Here is a 17,895-nt window from a genome sequence, read left to right as displayed (position 1 = left end):
CCGTCTTTGCATAAGTGCACCTTCTTGATCCACAGCGAACATGAGCCACCTTTTTGTTATGTCCGAAACAGCTGCGTCGGTTGTGTTGAACAGGGTACGTCTTGCACCTGTGAAATACAAGGAGACAAAAAATCATGAGCTTCTCTTTAAAAAGTCATTTCTCAGGCTTTCAACAATTTTCAACACATAGCGGGAACATTTGTTGGAAGGCTAATCGGTTATGCATGATTATGAAGATCAGAACACATGCACGGACAGGAAGAGTTGATTGGACAGCATGATACATATTTTTTTTTTTCACTTTCAACTACAAGTTTATTAATGGAGTAGCTTGCGTAGTTTTGTGAGAACCCCATCAATATGAAACAAAAGATGAAGAAATACAACAAAAAATGTCCCACTTAATCTTCTATTCTGGCACCCTCTTCCAGAACAACATATATTCTTTCAAATTATAAAAGATCGTACTTTTTTTGCTGATAGCACTATGGAAGGAGCATTGGCGCACGAGCACTCTATTATGTCCTTGTTTTCTTCCTGTACGTATGTCCTTTGAGATTTATGAACGTTGCTGGGATAGTCGATGTACCAAGATGTTGTAGTTGCCGGGGAGCTTCTGTTGAGTCCTGCTGCTTAGCAGTGCTGCTGACTGGTAAACAAGGAAATTGGTTATGTGCTCTGGTTCTCGGCTCCTAAGAATAGGAACTCCAATAAAACAGAAAATAAGATGATCGAACACTGCACTGGAGAAGCATCTTGGTAGTAGTGAAACTGTTTGTTTCAATGCTGATTCTTGCTCCTGATTGCACAAGTTGGCAGTATTCATGAAGGCAGCATATATAAACTCTGAAAAATTTTTATCAGTTGGACAAGTTTCCAAACAAACATCAGTAATGCAGTATGTGCAAATATACTGGTCGTGGTGAAGCATCTTCTAAACAACTACGACCGAAATATCACAACATGGAGAAGTCTACATAATACTGAACCTCATAATGAGGATGTTGTCCTGCAGAGCAGGAGAGAAAACTAGAATTTGTTTTTTTATTGACACTTACCAAGGAGAAACAGCAGCACATTTGCCAGGCTTTTAAATGCTAATTTGTTCTCAGAAACCCAGCTGTACTTCTGTACGACCATTTTAGATACAATGTACTGGAGCTCTCTGTGCATGGCATCTTTAGCACTGCTGCCATCTTCTAGGGAGAAATAGCTGATCTGTAATAAAAAAAAAGCAATAAATAAATTATTAAGTTTATCAAAGAAATGTTACACATGTTTAAAAGCTTGGAAAGAAGTCTTTATTATATTCAGAGGTTGTGGTGCCAACAGAAAGATAACCTTGCAGTAATAAAACAGCATTATTTCATCACTTGAAATATTCATACATTCTACGCAGTACTTGTGCGGACTGACAAAATCTATGCCTTCATGGTGGAAAATTGTGATTAAAAGTAATAAAACCCAGTAAGAATTCAGCATGGCAATGTGGCAACGCGAGGCGCTCCTCCAGAAGCGAACGAGAAATAGCCGCGCACGCCGACCACACGCCACTCGCTGCTACGTGTTAAAGGGCATAGTATACGAAGCTCGACGCTGCTTGATACAAAGTACGGTCATACTGCATACCAAGTGGAACCTTGCATTTACCGAGATGTAGCAGCTACAGACTGCGTCAGCGGCTCGGCAACTGTCTTTCGGACCATGCAGGGGGCAACACCTCAGGTGGCAGTCCGTTCAGTTTGTCATATCGCGAATAGTTTTCACAGAAAACCGTGGATCGCTCATGAAAAATTAAGGCGAATTGAAGCGATGCTCGAACACCGTACAGAAGAACGTTTGACATATGCCCGGTTTTCGCTGGTAACATGGGAAAACTACGGCATGTGCAATCACACACATTGAAAAGAGTTAGGACTACACATGCACTACGTACGCGGCATCCGCGATTTTCGCCTCAGTGAACCTCGTCATCGAATCCCATATTGCATAGAGGGAACAGGGGCAAATAGAGAGACTGCTGAAATTTACTCACCTTCTATTTCAACTTGAATTAGAAGCTCGTCGCCCCCCCTGCACAGCACACCTCCACCTTCAACCAACGCCATGCGAACAAGGAACAAGGCGCCCCGCCGCCGCCGGCCGCGCCGCGCAGTCATACACGCGTGGTTGGAGAGTGTATTCGGTACATGCGAATACACGCTTAAAGCCACATTAACTGCAATATTTTTGATGACTTGTGCACTATTACACAAGCGCATAACGGCCGCTGCAGTTTGTAAATTCGTGAAAATTGCCTGTTTGGATGCATTGGTGAACTATTTTTTTTAGCGCACTAAGGTTGTGCACAGGCCGAACCGTGCCGCGCGCGGGAAAAGGTGCGAAATGGAAACGTCGCACAGCGCGCGAGCGCATGTACAGGTCTGGTCCTCTGGATAAAAAGAAATGAAAAATGAAGTATTCCGTAGAGCAATCAGAGCGAACTGAATTAATGACCGGAAAAAATATTAGCACGTGGCTATTCGGTAGCTGTTTGTAAGACTTCACGACAAACTGTGCTAGAGAAACGGACACAACCGCTCTTCCGTCTCATTTTTTTAACCGCTCGTACGTCTTCGTGCGTCACGAATTTCCATGGAGAAGAATAATACAAAGAAGTGAGTATGCTTGATGGCCAAGCACATTCCGAGAACATTGGCCAGCAACCATGGCACGTTACAGAAAAGCCCTTGGCCTCCATCTTAAATGTGGCAGATATCTTTCAAACCTTTTGTTTCATTCTAATAAGTGGTAAGAGCCAACAACTACGGGAAACACGCACTTAAAAAATAAATTGGCCACTTTCGCTGCCATCTTATCCATATTTTGCATGTAGGCCATGCCCTTTTCTATCACGCTGTCAGGGCATTGGCCAATGAAAACGGAAGCCGATGGGAATCCAAGATGTGTCCAATGATCGGCCATCGGCCACTGCTGGTAGGGAATGGTGGAGGCTGTCATGCACGCAACAAGGGCACGGCATCTTGCAACTGATGAATCTTCCGCCCCTCACAGGGACCACAAAGAGAGTGAAAATAGTAAAAGCGATAAGGAACAAACTGATAATTCAACCGCTGCCAAAGAACATGGGAGAGCACAACAAAGAACGCCGACGCGCGCGCGCTGAGTCCCTATGGAAGACTCTGGCAGACAAACCGGCCGCGTATGTGGACGCCTCCCCTATAGGACACGACAAATACGCGATAGCTGCTGTGGACGGAACGGGAAGAATCCTGAGCACCGAGGAAATCACAGCTACGTCTGTCCTGGAGGCGGAGGAGGCCGCCATCGCCATGGCAACGGCTATCGAAGGGACGCTCTTCATCGTGTCTGACTCCATGTCAGCGATTAGAAGCTTTAGGTCAGGACAAGTGAGCGAAACCGCGGCAAGAAAACTCCAAGAGCCAGCGGTGAGCATTAGGCTTCTCTGGGTCCCCAGCCATGAGGGAAACCCCGGCAACGAAGCTGCCCACCTCGCAGCCCGCGCAAATACAAACCGGGCAGAGGTGCAGCTTCATCCGGCAAACCCTGAAGAGGCATCAACAAGTTATGGAGATCGCCTCCGTCGACAAAGAGAGGAGCGACAAATCTATCCTCCTACATGTGGAGGCCTAGAAAGACACCAGGCCGTGGCCTTGCACAGAGTTCAAACGCGCAGTGTGCTCAGCCCCAGGAGACTGGCGGCCATCCTGAGGGATGACAGCGTCTCGTCGTGTACGTATTGCGGCCTAGCTCAGGCGGGACAGGACCACATTTTATGGGGATGCGACCGCCACCCGCCCCCTAAAGAGCTCCTGCAACTGCCCCCCTCACCCGAAGAGTGGGAAAAAACGTTGCGATGTCCAGAGCAGGCCACTCAGTCCAGGCTGGCGGAATGGACGGCGACAGCCGCGGCCCCTTGGGCCCCGACCTAGCATCCCCCCATGTCCTGGCTCCCTTTCCCCCTTCCCTACTACTCAATAAAGTTGTTTCCTCCCTCCATTTTTCGCTCACAACCAACGGTCCCCGCGGTCCCGACACCGACGACGGAATTTCTGCGACACGAGCTCTCTAACGCTATCGCGTTAAAAAACTATCGATACTATCGATAGTCAATTTACCGATAGTTCTGCATCACTACACTACAGCCATCATGTGTTCTCGTTTCTGGTATGTTCCAGGTCTCGCGAGAAGGCAACGTTGTAAGCGTTGCGTTACGTACGCCGCGTCTTGTTACGGGCGTATACCACTGTGGCGTATACGCGCGCATCCCTGCAGTAGATACGTTACGTACTGCGCATGCGCGCTTCTCTCCCTCAACCGTGCTGCGTACGTAGGCTCGTGTGTTTAGAAAAATTTATTGTCTCACAAACGGTTAACATCAATAACAATTGAACATGACGTTTTCTTGCTAGAAATACGTTCACGAGAAAGACAAAACATAATTCAGTAACATGGACATAAATAAACACATGGAATGACGCGGAGGCAACACGTACAATTGACCGTTACATACGCACAACGAAGCATGTGAGCTGCCCATGGAGCCAAGTACTAGACGTAGCGCTTGCTCCACGTTACTGCGCATAAACTTCAAGTTTTCCCTACTCACGTCAACGGTTGTGCAATCAGTTACATTACGAATATCTGCAATATTTAAATCGTTAGTAAAACGGTGTGTGAACGCTTTGTATTCGGCACAGACTCTTTAAGCTATCGTTCGTCATACGAGCTTGGACTGTGTGAGAGAGGGAAAACGTTTGTTTGTTTTTTTCAGATTCGCGATAGCCAAAGAGAAGGAAATGGAGTCCGCGTAAGACGACTGGAAGGCGAAATCTATATTAAAGCGAAAGCCTTATCCGTCTCATCAAACGCGGAAATTGACCGGCGTCCCGCGTCATCGGCGTCAACACGAGTGATGCAAAAAATCATCACGTGATGGCGTCACCATATGACGTCATCGTGACGTCACAGATCTCCAAAAAATGGGACGTCATCACGACGTCACAGTGACGCCACATGGCCTCATCTGGTTTTTCACTACCTCCGTGATCGGCCGACTGTTGTTGACCAAGCTACGATGTCATGCGATGACGTCACATGACATCGCCTCTGTGCACGAGTGGTGCGCGCGTGGCGGAACAGCTCCTCTAAAAAAATGCCCTTGTTTGCCCAAGATTCGTTAAATGAAGAATCTTAGTTCTGCTGGTGCAGCAGCGACTACACATAGCAGCATAGTTTCTCTAAATGATCGGATTTGGACGACGACCGCGTATCGACGTATCGTCAGTGGGCACCCTTAGATGTAAGCTAACCCCCACCGGCGCGTGCAAGGTTTGTTTTCGCGGACTCGCTTCCCTGCACTTTATTTTTTAAATTTCAAAGACACATTTTCGGCACCGAAATGTATAGAGGTTAGGGCACTTTCTGGGCTGCAGTGCAGTGAAGCCAATCCTCTGCACAATAAAAAAAAAATACTTTGCGTGTATCTTGAGAATAAAGCGCCTTTGAATAATTTTTTTTAGTTCTTTGCCAACGGCCGCATCTCCCCGGAGGCACTACGCATTCTGCTTGTAGGAGGTCAAGCGTGCAACAGAGATATATTCATTACATGGACACCCGCTCACGCTCTCGCGGAGGACAGCAACAACGGGGCGGTACACGACGCGGCTCGAGGGCTTACGGACCGAGCTGCGATCTCAAGTGCCGCCGTAGCACCCTCCGGACGTGACGGCGCGGTAGACGAATGGGAGTGGGAAGACCGAATGACCAGATACAACGACATCACAAAACATTATAGGTTACAGAGGGGCATATTTCCGCCACCTCACCCAAAATTGACAAAAAAGCTGTCTGTCGAATGGCGGCGGTTACAAACTAGGACGTATCCGAATCCCGCGCTCTCGCACATCATATATCCGGATATATATACGAAACGGACCAATGTAAACAATGTGAATCCAGAGCCACTCTGGAGCATATGTTATGGGAATGCCGAGGGATTAGTCCCAATACCGAGAAAGCGGCCTCTAGTGACAGCCTTCGCGCACGCTGGGAAGCCGCGCTGCTCAGCTCCGCCCTCGAGGATCAGCTCTGGGCCGTCCAGCGGGCCGAGGAAGCCGCCAGGGTTCAAGGACTCCTGGCCGTCTCCTAGGCGGGGCCATCGGCCCGCCCCACCAACTCGCAGGACTCGTAATAAAGTTATTTCCTTCCTTCTTTCAAGACCCGTAGAATGAAATCAGAAAAAAGGAATCGGTATTTTTGTATCGTTTTCGGCCAAAAAAATCAGAAGGGAGAGGGTTAAAGAACCCCATGGGTGGTCGAAATTAATCCGCAGTAACCGCTGCGGCACGCCTTATAATCGAGTGTGTTTTCGGCCCGTCAAACCCCAGAATTTGATTGCAGTTAAAACTCGATCTAACGAAACAGGATTTTATACGACAGGTTCTCTGGGCTGGGACCCCAACATGGCGGCCACCGTGACTTCTTTATCTCGTTAGAAATAAAGAAAGAAGATGACTTTTAAGGGCTTGTTTTTTTGTTGTTGTTGTTGTTAGAAACAATATTAATGACAACTAACAGACAATAATGCCACGGAAAGTATAGGGGATGTTATTTGTAATAACTGGGATATAAATGTGAATCCCAGTTATTACAAATAACATCCCCTATACATTCATTGGCATTATTGTCTGTTAGTTGTCATTAATATTTATCTCGTTAGAGTGTGTCAGTGCAGAGGAGGACACCAAGTCGTTTGGTCCCCGCGTTCTTTTGTTCTCTCCCCGCTTTCTTTTGGTAGCCAGTCGCGCCAAGAGGGGAACATAAAGGAACGCGTGGGTTTGAGTATGAAAGATGCTTTTGACTCCAAACCCAATTTACTAAGTTCTTCTTGAAATAAATGAGCAAAATTGTGGTGATTTCGTTCTAATTTTTGACACAGACAAGCTTCGAGCTAGCGCTCTAGCGCTATCGAGTTAAAACGTGTCCTCGCAACTTTCTTGACTGTCGGCCCGTCCGAACAATTACTTCTATCATTCCCTTGTCCTCATTTGTGGGCAGCCTGTCACAGCTTAAAGGAGTACTGACACGAATTTTAACTATTTTCCGATTGTTGCTCTAAATAAAAATACTGGTGTCGAGAAACCTAAAACGAGTATTGTGGTGCCTGGGAATGCATCGTATATATTTTAATTACCGCTACATTAAAAAGACACTTTCGATTTCGATATCGAGGGGGCGGCTTCTCAGTGACGTTTCATGTCAGTATGACGTCACGGGGATACAGAAACTCGCGACGTACTAGAGGCAAATCCGTCATCTGCTCGCGGTGCACATAAACAGCGATGAGTGAACTGTCGTCCATTGACCCTGACAGTGATATCTGCAATTTAGGCTGCATGCAGGACGCAGAACTCGCAAACTCGGGGAAACTGTCTTGACTCGTCGGGATAATGTCCATTGCAGTGGGGCTGACACGCAGATGCTCAGCGACGAAAACTTCAAAGCCAAATTAAAATATTTTATACATGTTCTCCGACACCGGTGTGTGGACAGCGTTGACGCTGCATACCAAGGAAACGGAAAATGTCCCTTTTGCGATGTCTCAAAATCGTGTCAATACTCCTTTAATGGTAGCTTACCTTGGTACCCTTTGCATTGTTGGTACCTTTTTATGCGTCCCCATTTTTTCATTTGTCGCTGGCCTCGCTTTTATGCAGTATTTGGTTCATTTTATGCTAGCCTTATCTAATATATATGTGGTGATAGAGTTGTGGCATTCCGCTCTGTTGGTATTTATCGTAGAGCTCATAGGCGTAGTTTCCGTTTTGTTAACAGTCTTTCTTGTTGTTGTTACAGTGCTTGGCGTTTTTGTGTTGATGTAATAGTATTGCATGTATTATGTATTAGTTGACTGTATATTAGTGGTGCAGTACTATCGATGGTACTATCGATACTAAGGATAGCTGAGTCACTATCGAACTATCGATGCTAAAAAATACTATCGATAGCGCTATCGATAGTAAAAAAATTCGATGGTACTATCGATAGTATAAAATAAACAGCGCGAACTCATTGCAGAATAAACTTGGTTTCCCGCGCACGTGGTACATAGTGGAGCCGGAGGAGCAGGCTGAAGGGCAAGAAAGTTGACATGCTTGCGTTCTTCACCAGAGTGCTTTGATGACGCATGATCATAAAGTCAAACTGTTCAGCTGTAGCGGAAAGGAAGGCGTTACATGTAGTGGAACTGCGCGGCTTCACTTTTATGATTTCAAAATAAAAAAAAATATCATGAACTAAGTTTGTTAATTGTAAGGTGTAACTGGTTGCTTTTGGAAGTGAATTTATTGATGGACATATTCCGCCATCTTCCCTGCTGAAAATAATTTATTTCTTTCGCCAAGAGAGAGAGAACAAGAATTGCTCATAAATTAAGCGAAGCTGATAGTAGGCTGTTTTGGCAATATGACCGGCCAGCAACAGCATCATTATTCACACCACCGTCGATAGTATTGTCTCACGGTTGTGACGGTTAAGAATGCCGCAGCAAGTCTCGGCAATACAGAGCTCTCCATTTGAACGAACTTGTTCGCAGAAAATCAAAACTCAAAATACAAGCGATACACGCTGCGCAGTGATAGCGGCGAGAAACAGTCGTCGGCCACCGAGGAATCTGATCATCGGTGGAACGCGTCGTCTTTTATACATCAGTCATCGAACCTTCCAGCGTTATCGCTGGTGCTCGAGTAAGCTCTCGAAGTAACTTGACTAATTCACGTCCGGCGCCTAATCGACTGTCTACCGCTCGGAAAAAATTTTCTGATTGTGGTGAAAAATGAGAAGATCGTTCGTCACATCGGTGGCAACGAGCATGCTTTTGCCCCATAAAAAAGGAATTATATTTTTAATTTGATGTTGAAAATTGTGAAAGAATGACCGCTAGCGTCACCCAACAGCGATGTGGTCAATCTACTGGTAGGACAAGAAATCCTTGCAGGTAGTCTCATTTTGCTCAAAAACAAACATGTAGCTACGCACTTGAGGCAGCTTTCGGTTGCGTCAGATAGCAATTTTTTTGCTTTTTTTTTCTCATACCTCCAAAAAGGCGCCCGGTGGCGCTGCTTGCGGCGCTGTCTTCGATTTCGTCTGCTTCAACTGATGCGCTATGCATGCGGCCCTATGGTCGTACTGTGCCGCTGTATTGTTGTTTGGGTGTCTTTCATGTGCTGCGCTGTGAAGGCGCGCATTTATCGTCTCTTTTTAAGGAATCAACTTGGCTTTGATTGCGGCAGCAGTGCTAAAATAAACGCATATATTGCGATTACAGCTAAACAAGTGTTCTGTAATTGTATAATAAGGCTTCATTTAACTGCTAGCGCGCTGAAAACGACTGTTACATGAATTGCATTAGTGTTCAGCAAAAATAAAGTAATTCCACAGAAATCATATGTGCTTTCGGTTTTAATTTTTACCGGCACTACAATCGTCATCGCGCCCACCAACCAGTGTTGTAGGCATGTTTCACGCCAATGGAAGAAGACCGAACGCATGCAGATCGAAAAATTCTGTTTTAAAAATTGCCACTCACTTTCTAGAGAAACCGCTGCAAGGTTGGACACTTCAGGCGGTACGCTTTCTATTGCGGTACAAAACAGAAAAGCGATAAAGGACGGTAGACAGTCCCTTTAACAGAATGATCTCAAACAATCGTGAATCTTCTCAAACATTACGGTGCAGTTTGCGTCAAACGTTGCTAACAGTCTTTGTAAGTAAAACCCGAATACATTAAAACAAAGCAATAAACACGCGCGGCAGTAATATCGCTAGTAATATAACCCATGGTACTACCGATTGCACTATCGATAGTTTCAAAAAACTATTGATGCTATCGATAGTCAATTTATCGATAGTTCTGCATCACTAATGTGTATATATGCACCTCTGCTACGGTCTCTTAATGGACCTGCGATATAAATAAACAAATGTGGCTGCATGCATCGCCTAAACATGTCTATATCTGGACTTTTAATGTAGCCAAATGTTAGAAGAGGCGCTTGCTCCACGTTACAGTGCACAAACTTCAAGTTCTTTACTCACGTCAACGGTTGTGCAATCAATTACATTACGCATATCTGCAATATTCCCATCGTTTGTAAACCGGTGATTGAACGATTTATCTGTGGCACAGACTCTTCAGGCTATCGTTCGTCACGCGAGCTTCAGCTCTGAGAGAGAGAGAAAACGTTTTTTTTTTTTTTTCGTAGTCGCGATAGCCATAGAGAAGAAAATGCACAGGTTCGTTGGCGTGCACCGAGTAAAATCGAAAACGAAATAAGTTTGCCACAGTCGCTGCATGAAGCCTTGGTCGCCAACAACGCGATTGTCGTAAAATTATATGGATGGTGACCCCGCCTTTCTGAAGGCCCGCGGCTGTTTTGGTTGTTCGCGAACGCTGTTTTCGCTCCTTTGCATCGCACATTTGTGACGCTTCGTGCTTGGCGTGCTTAGAGTGCCTTGATGCCCGCGCGCTCCGCTGAGGGTGAGGACAGTCGCGTTAGAGTGTACTTTTATAGAACTGTCGAGTGGCGTGAACGCGCCTCGCCGCCTGATGCCTTCCGCGTCGACCGTAGCGGCGGCGCTGCAGTCGCTCGGTACTGAAGGCGCGCGGCGCCGCGCGCAAGAACTGCTGGGCGCGTCGGCGGCACCCGGCTAATCGGCACTATTACTGATGCGGCTTTCGTTGCGTGTCTCACCAGTCTCACTAAGCGTAGGACTTGTGGTCGTAAGCCTTGATGGACGAAACTTCAAAGCTTTTAATACTGCATATGAGCTCTTGTAGCCGAAGTGATTGCTGGAAGGTACGCACAATATAAAAATGAGAATGGGCGGATATCGACCGTGAAGATTCACGATCTCGGTGTAATTGAGCCCAACTCATTGCTGGGCTAGTTAGTACATTAGTCTCAATATAATAGACGCCGAACGACCGCCAGAAGAAAGAGACAGAGGAAACAGAAAGGGCGTGCCTTATTCTGATTCCTTCTGTTTTAGTTCTTTCTTCTGGTGGTGATGGTGGTGGTGGTGGTAACAACTTTATTTGGAACTCCGGCAAATTCGTGGCCTGGGCCTAGGCCGCCCCCGGGGAGGACCGGAGACCCTGTCTCCTCGCCGCCTCACGGGCTTGCTGGATGGCCCACAGTTGATCTTGCAGGTTTGAGCTGCGCAGCGCGGCCGTCCACCGCGCCGCAACTTCATCTGGGGAGACTGCATGTTCTTCGCCTATAACCGCGCATTCCCAGAGAATGTGCCTAAGAGATGCGTGAGTCCAGCCGCATAATTTGCAGTTATCGTCTGAATAGACGTCTGGGTATATCCTCCTGAGGTGAACGGGGTTGGGGAAGGTCTGGGTTTGTAATTGCCTCCAATCTACCGATTGGGCCCCGTCGAGTTTGGGGCTTGGGGGTGGATAAATACACCTGGATTTTTGATAAAATTTTGTAATGTCACAGTATCTAGTCATTCTGTCTCTCTCTGTCCAGCCCTCCTCTGGATTTGCATCCCCTGGAGAGGACTCGGCATCTAGTTTATTCAGAGTAACTGAGCTCCTCTACTGCAATTTAACTCCGCTCAGAAAGCTGTGTGCTGATATTCTGCCGAAAGCACGCCGAACATTTACCGCGCGTTGACGAAGCTGTGTGTACGGTGCGTATCTTTACAAATGCCCTGTGGAAATGTGACGTTTTCGACATTACGAGGGCTCAAAGGTATTGGAAGTCAATGGTAACTCGACCGGTAATAACGGTCGTCCTCAGGGGCGTTGCATGGATATTGTTATTGGCGCCGGGGTGGGAGGTGAGACTTTACTGCCCGTATTTGTGCGTGCAAATAATGCACATATATATATAAAAACATAATATCGCAAAGCGTAGAGCACCGCCGCCCCTCCTGGCTTGACTTTTGACACTGTACAGATAAAGCAACGAAATTATAATACAAAACATGCATTGTGGAAAAGGAAGTTTTTGCAATGGCATCGATAGGTCAGGAAAAGTGCAATATAACCTGTCCATTGAAAAGGAGAACTGGCTGTAGTGAATTTAGGCAGAATAACCGACGGGCTCTATTTACATCTGCGCATTTTAAGATGCTTGAGATAAGCCCTGATGCATGAAGTCTGTGTCTCGGAGCGCGCCTTCGGCTCGGCTTCCTGGTATTTTAAGCACTGAGAGGTCGCATCACCGATGCATAGTAACCGCGGAAGCGTAGGCGTGCGCAAGGGGGAGGGGGCAGGGGGGCGGCCGCCCCCCCCCTTGTCACCCAGGGGGGGGGGGGGGGGGGCTCAAAGTCTGCCCCATACATGGACTTAACAGGGATGGAGGGGGGCGCTGCGACGAACATTCGCCCGACTCCGCCCCCCCCCTCCCCCCTTGAAGGGGGACCCTGCGCACGCCTATGCGCGGAAGCATGCTGTTGAAAGAAGATAGCCTTTCGGCTATCTTCTTTCAAGAAACAGAGCAAAACTGGCAGAACTCAACCGTCACTGATATAAATGTTATGATAGAGTTATTTGTACTCAGGTTACTCATGAAACAGTCGAGCGCATTGGAGCTCATATAAGGATCAATGCTCTGGATATCGTAGAGATTGCCGGCAGAAGAATAGCAGGCTTTCGTCGCTGGTTTTTTATTTCTTCGTAGTCTCTTATAGTGTAGCGTGGCTCGAAGTGCTGCTTGCAAACCGCACAGCAATCAGTAAGCAGCTAGGTGCCAAATCCGATTGTCGCCTTCTTTGGGGGCCGGCAGGTTCCAAAAACAGGGAATATCTCGGCGCAATTTTGGCACGCCTGCATATTAACTCGTGCACCACGGCGCGTAGCAGGCGTTGAGACACCAATTAAAGCTCAGTAATGTATTAAACGCGCTCAAAACGCGCAATTACACGCTTTCGTAGGCTGCGACGCGCGCGCGCCAATTGCAGACGCTCTCCACAGCTTCAGTACAACTAGAGTTACTGTATATGCTACCTTTAGGTAGCATATACAGTAACTCTAAGTACAACGTGACTACAGCGCCGCCGCTACGTTCGCCCGCCGAAGCATCACCCGAGATGCGGTGCGGCCGCTTCGTTCGTTCCATTGCCCCCTTCTAGTACACTGTAGTCGCGTCGTCTGCTACGACGGCCGCCACTGCGCCTCCCGCCGCGGCTATGCAGCATGCGAAACGCACTACACAACGCGCTTGCGGTGCATGGATACGTCCGGAAATAAGGGCACGCTAGCGAGCTTTTTCTTTCTCTTTTCTTTTTTGAAGCTTGAACAGCTTTTAGTGCTGTTCTTGCGTAAGTGCTTATTAAAGGACATGAGAGAAGTAGCACCTCTCTCTTTTCTCATGTGTTCGTCTTTCGTAGCGAAAAAATCAAGTTGTTAAGTTCTCAACAACTCGCCCAACAACAAGTTCTTATTAAGCATGGCATCATTGCTTGTTCAAAGCTGGGCCAATCCTGGAGCCTGTGCAAAACAAGGTGAGGTGCAGAAAGCTTACAATGCCTTTGATCCTGGAGGCATTGAAAAACCATGTTAGTGGCAGAAAGCTTTCGAAGGGGGGCGCAGGAGGTTCAATACATCGACTCAGAAGAAAAAGAAAGATGGCTTTCGTCTTCGAGTCGACTAAGGCAGATGCATAAGGGACCCTGTGAGTTTTTGGCATTCCAGTGCATAACAACAAAAGAGAGAGGCTAGGTTTCTGGGTGAGCAGTTTGCGACTCATTTAATGTATAAAATCATCTTTCGCATCACTGAATGTGCCAGGAACTATTGGTAACCAAGCTCACAGTATCGGAAAAACTGTTTCTAAGTCTCGCCGTCCTGGACTCGCTGACGCTTCACGTGTGGCTCGGCTCCATCGCTCCGTGCTCCGTCGTCGAGTACAGAGTCTTCCAAGCCTTCGTTGCTGGAGCTCTTCTTCGCGGTCACATTTTCGGATGTGCCGTCCGGTCGTTTCAGGGCCAGTTCTCCCAAGAGGCAGCTACCAGCAACAGTTGGCTCGTGAAATGAGAAGGAGACGCCGACCTCCCTGAGAGTGGCAATGTGGTCGGTCTGCAAATCCTTCACGAGGTACTTCCTGAAAGTGACAGGGGTTTGAGAAGACAGCTGCTTGAATGAATACATGCACAGAGGCGAAAGGCCCCCTAAGCACGCACCACTGCAAGTTTTGCTTAATCGTTGATACAGTAAAATCTTGTTACAAGAGACACTGTTACATGATACAATCAATTATAAGGGATACTTTAAAATGGTTTCATCGGTTTTCCTATGTTCGCCATGCTAACAACATTGCATACAAGGGACATGGTAACCAGACACACAAGTTTTTCACTATTTAGAAAAGGCACAACTCAGGCACACTTGCGTGACATGGCCGACATCATGTTGCCAACCACTATGCACTGGAATTTCCATTCCTTTGGCTCAATTCGCGTTCATTCAATAGCCGGATGTTATTCTTCGCATGGTAGCGACTACAAGTTGCTTTTCACTGTGCATGTTTTTTCTTAAAATAGACATAAAGCTTTCGAAAGGTTAAAGGGGCCCTGCAACACTTTTCTAAGAATCATCGAATAGCTTCAATGAAGGAGTTTCTTGCCTCACGAATCGACTGCCATAAAAATATTTAAAATCCGTGAAGTACGAGTGGAGTAACGGGGATTTACCGCACGCCTTAAGCGCTTTCTCTCTCCTTTCGTACCTGCGAGTGTGCTGAAAGCTATGCAGGGTGGGGATGACAAGGGGACAAGAAGCTATGTCTGTCCGTCAGTGCACGTCATGACCTTGAGCACTTCCTTTTCTTTTATGTCTTCAAGCGCGTGGCTTACTTTCAGTGTGATTGCGAGTGTGCATGCGGGCCCATGGCGGCATCTTGCAGAGGCAGCGGTAACTATGCAGTGCACGATGCTCAAATCAGCCAATGGCCATGGACTTTGGGTTTATGACATCATTTGTCGAGAGAAGAGTGAGTGATTGCTAGCTGACTTTGACAATTCGTTTTAAATTCCAGGTCAAGTGCTGCGCTATAATGTTTGGCCCATGTGTTCTCGGGATCCTCGACTATGATTGCCAGCATTTTCAGAAAGACCATGCTCAAAAAGTATTGCAGAACCCCTGCAAATTTCATTTTGTTCTTCACGTACCTGGTCTGCCAAGCACACTCGGTGCCGACAGAGCTCTCGGGAGCAGGCACGTCCGAAATGACAAGTTTGGCTTCGTAGCGTTTGTCGTCGGGCGTCGAGATGGTGACGCCCAGCATCAGCTGTTCCTCCTCACCCGACGACGTCTGGACCTTCAAGACGAGCACGATGTCGACGCCGGTCGTGCGGTCGACGTCCGGGGAGAAGGTGTAGCTGACGCTCAAAGAGCCCAGAGGGAGGTCGCAGGCAAACAATCTGTTGAGAATTGCACATCAATCACTGCATGCAGTAACCAGGCCTGTGCTACACTCAAACCTTATTATAACAAAGCCACATATGCCACGAAAATAACTTCGATATATCCGAAAATTCGTTATAAACGTTTATTCATAACACTATTTCTGACAAGACTATTCCTCATTTACTTCATGATAACCGATAATTCATTATATCCGTGTTCGTTATATCGAGGTTTGAGTGTAATACCATTACTATGATTCAATGTGATGACAAAGCGTACGATAATTGGTGTTGAATAATCGCCAGGTTCATATAGCAAGACCTGAAAGTAAACCTGAATATACAATTGTAGATTAGCCTAAATTGGAACGAAAATATATGAAGAAAAATGCTTTAAGTTCGTCAAAGAGAGTCCAAGATTTTCCTACGTTCTTCAACATGTAAGCCACACAACACATTATGTTTCAACGATGTACTTAATAACAGTTGTTCTAGCTATCGCTGGTGTCACCTTTGTGTTACAACAATTTTTGTTCGTGTCAGTTGAACAAACTTGCACTACTTCCATTTAACATTCTCAGTTACCTAAGGTGCATATATGTCTCGTATTAGTACACTACACAGGCACAGAAGCGTTCCCAAGGGCCAAGGTGGTTTTGCAGCAAAGTGCACTGTAATAAAGCGGTTCCCTTTGTGGCTTTGTGCTACAGTCAGGCGGGTGGTAATCTTTTTTTTTTTCCTTTACATAAACCTTTCAACGTCCTACACACTCGCAGAACTAAATTCCAGTACCCGACGCTCGAATAATAAAAACTAGATGATGTCAGGGCTGAGCAGTCACTACTGGAGAAAGGTGCTGCAGTTTTGAGATGATGCATGCACAGCGCACAAAGCTACTTCCCAAGCAGCCAGCTCCGAATGCACAGGTATCAGTCAGTAAGTCTTGCACATGCGATAGACGCAATAATTCACTATATTATGGTAGCCAGATTTTGCCATTCATTTCTTTCTCTGTGCACCCGTTATAAGCCAGTCGAGCATGTAGCTTTGTGGCCTTGATTGCTTACAGCAATTCTCTTTTAAGGAGACCAATCTTCACATATGCAGAGCCCACAAATTGAAATGTGAGATCAAAACTTGAAGTATAACAACTGATACGTGCAACTGCTTCAAGACAACCACACCATGTCACTATAAGTATGGCCGCCGAAGGTGATGCTGGCTCTGATACAATTGTACGACCAATATTACATCGAAAGGACACGAACTGACGACGGCGGAAACGAAGATACGTTCATTACTTAGCACTAAGGTGACACATTTCGATCCGTAAGCGCTGTACACACAACAGTACTGCCATCAAGACGCACGACAGCACTGCTGTTCGATGCCATAGGATTTTACCTGAAGTAAGGACTGGCGTCTGGCTTAATGGCACTAGGAACGAAGCGCAGTAGAAGACAGCTGCCACCGTTGTATGCCTGGTCCGTACACACAACGGCCGCTCCGCAGCCGCCGCACAACGAACAGCCCTGGTCCCAAGGCTGCAGCTGCTGCTCGGAGAGATTAAACCACGGCCCTCTCTGCACCAGCTGCATCCAAACCACACGACAATTTTGTGAACGACGTCTTGCATTCGACGTCGTTAAAAGTATTTGGCTGTTTCCCGATTTAATCGCTGCTGCAAGTCAGTCAAATCAGGCAAGCAGTGACGGAAATCAGCCAACCTTCCCTGCCTTGTACAGGTTCCTGCCGAATCCCTGGCAGAAACTGGTGCACAAGGGCAGTGTGCTCAAGCGCCACTCCGAACGGCAATGCCTGGGGAAGTTCCAAAACCTGCACAAGCACCAACATCATCGATTGACGTGCGCTCCAACATCACCACATCATCACCAAGACCAACTGATGTGCAGTCGATAATAAACAAACAACTTCTTTGTAAACTAAATAATGCTGCAGAATGACGGACAATACGGACACATCCAAGTACAGTTGAACACCTTTGTAAAGGACAACCATTTGTAAGAGACACCACTGTGCCCAACATTGAAATAGGGATTGATCAGAAAATGAGGATGTGGTACCCTGCTTATAAGAAACACTTCATATAAGTGACAAGAACTACTCCCAGGTACATCTCTCTTATAAAGCAGTTGAGCTGTATCTGCGCCTCAAAGGAGCACTGACACAAAATTTTGAAGGAGAGATAACTTGTGGGATAAATTTGTGTAGGCACACACACGCATCGTTTACTAAATATCAATAGCCAATATAGCCTAAAATCAATCTTAAAGTGCGTGTCACGCAATTGCACGCGAAACGCCCCACCTCACGACATCGACACCAAATTAGTTTTCATATAAGCAACCAACAGCTAACTGCATCACGAGATTGTGTTGGCTGCTATGATCCTTGTGAGAGTTCTCTCCTAGCAGACCTTTTCACTGAAAA

General features: G+C 46.7%; 2 protein-coding genes across 3 annotated transcripts in view; both read right to left on the bottom strand.

The window, feature by feature from the left end:
- Nucleotides 1-17,895, bottom strand: part of LOC119399911 (cytosolic endo-beta-N-acetylglucosaminidase) — a 195,389-nt gene that overhangs the window by 137,203 nt on the left and 40,291 nt on the right. The window lies entirely within an intron of this gene.
- Nucleotides 1-17,895, bottom strand: part of LOC119399917 (cytosolic endo-beta-N-acetylglucosaminidase) — a 192,877-nt gene that overhangs the window by 161,860 nt on the left and 13,122 nt on the right. Inside the window, exons 6-9 of one of the 2 annotated variants that reach the window (XM_037666805.2) lie at nucleotides 17,172-17,280; nucleotides 16,849-17,036; nucleotides 15,208-15,459; nucleotides 13,767-14,141 (exon numbers count right to left, since the gene is read on the bottom strand). The exons of the other annotated variant lie outside the window; for it this stretch is intronic. Of the exons in view, the coding sequence (XP_037522733.1) occupies nucleotides 13,871-14,141; nucleotides 15,208-15,459; nucleotides 16,849-17,036; nucleotides 17,172-17,280 (820 nt within the window). The 3' untranslated portion in view covers nucleotides 13,767-13,870. Of the gene's footprint in view, nucleotides 1-13,766; nucleotides 14,142-15,207; nucleotides 15,460-16,848; nucleotides 17,037-17,171; nucleotides 17,281-17,895 lie in introns of those variants that run through there. 2 annotated transcript variants of the gene reach the window in all.

This window comes from Rhipicephalus sanguineus, chromosome 7 (assembly GCF_013339695.2).
Source record: "Rhipicephalus sanguineus isolate Rsan-2018 chromosome 7, BIME_Rsan_1.4, whole genome shotgun sequence".
NCBI lineage: Eukaryota > Metazoa > Arthropoda > Arachnida > Ixodida > Ixodidae > Rhipicephalus > Rhipicephalus sanguineus.
This window is presented reverse-complemented; position numbering and strand designations above follow the sequence as displayed.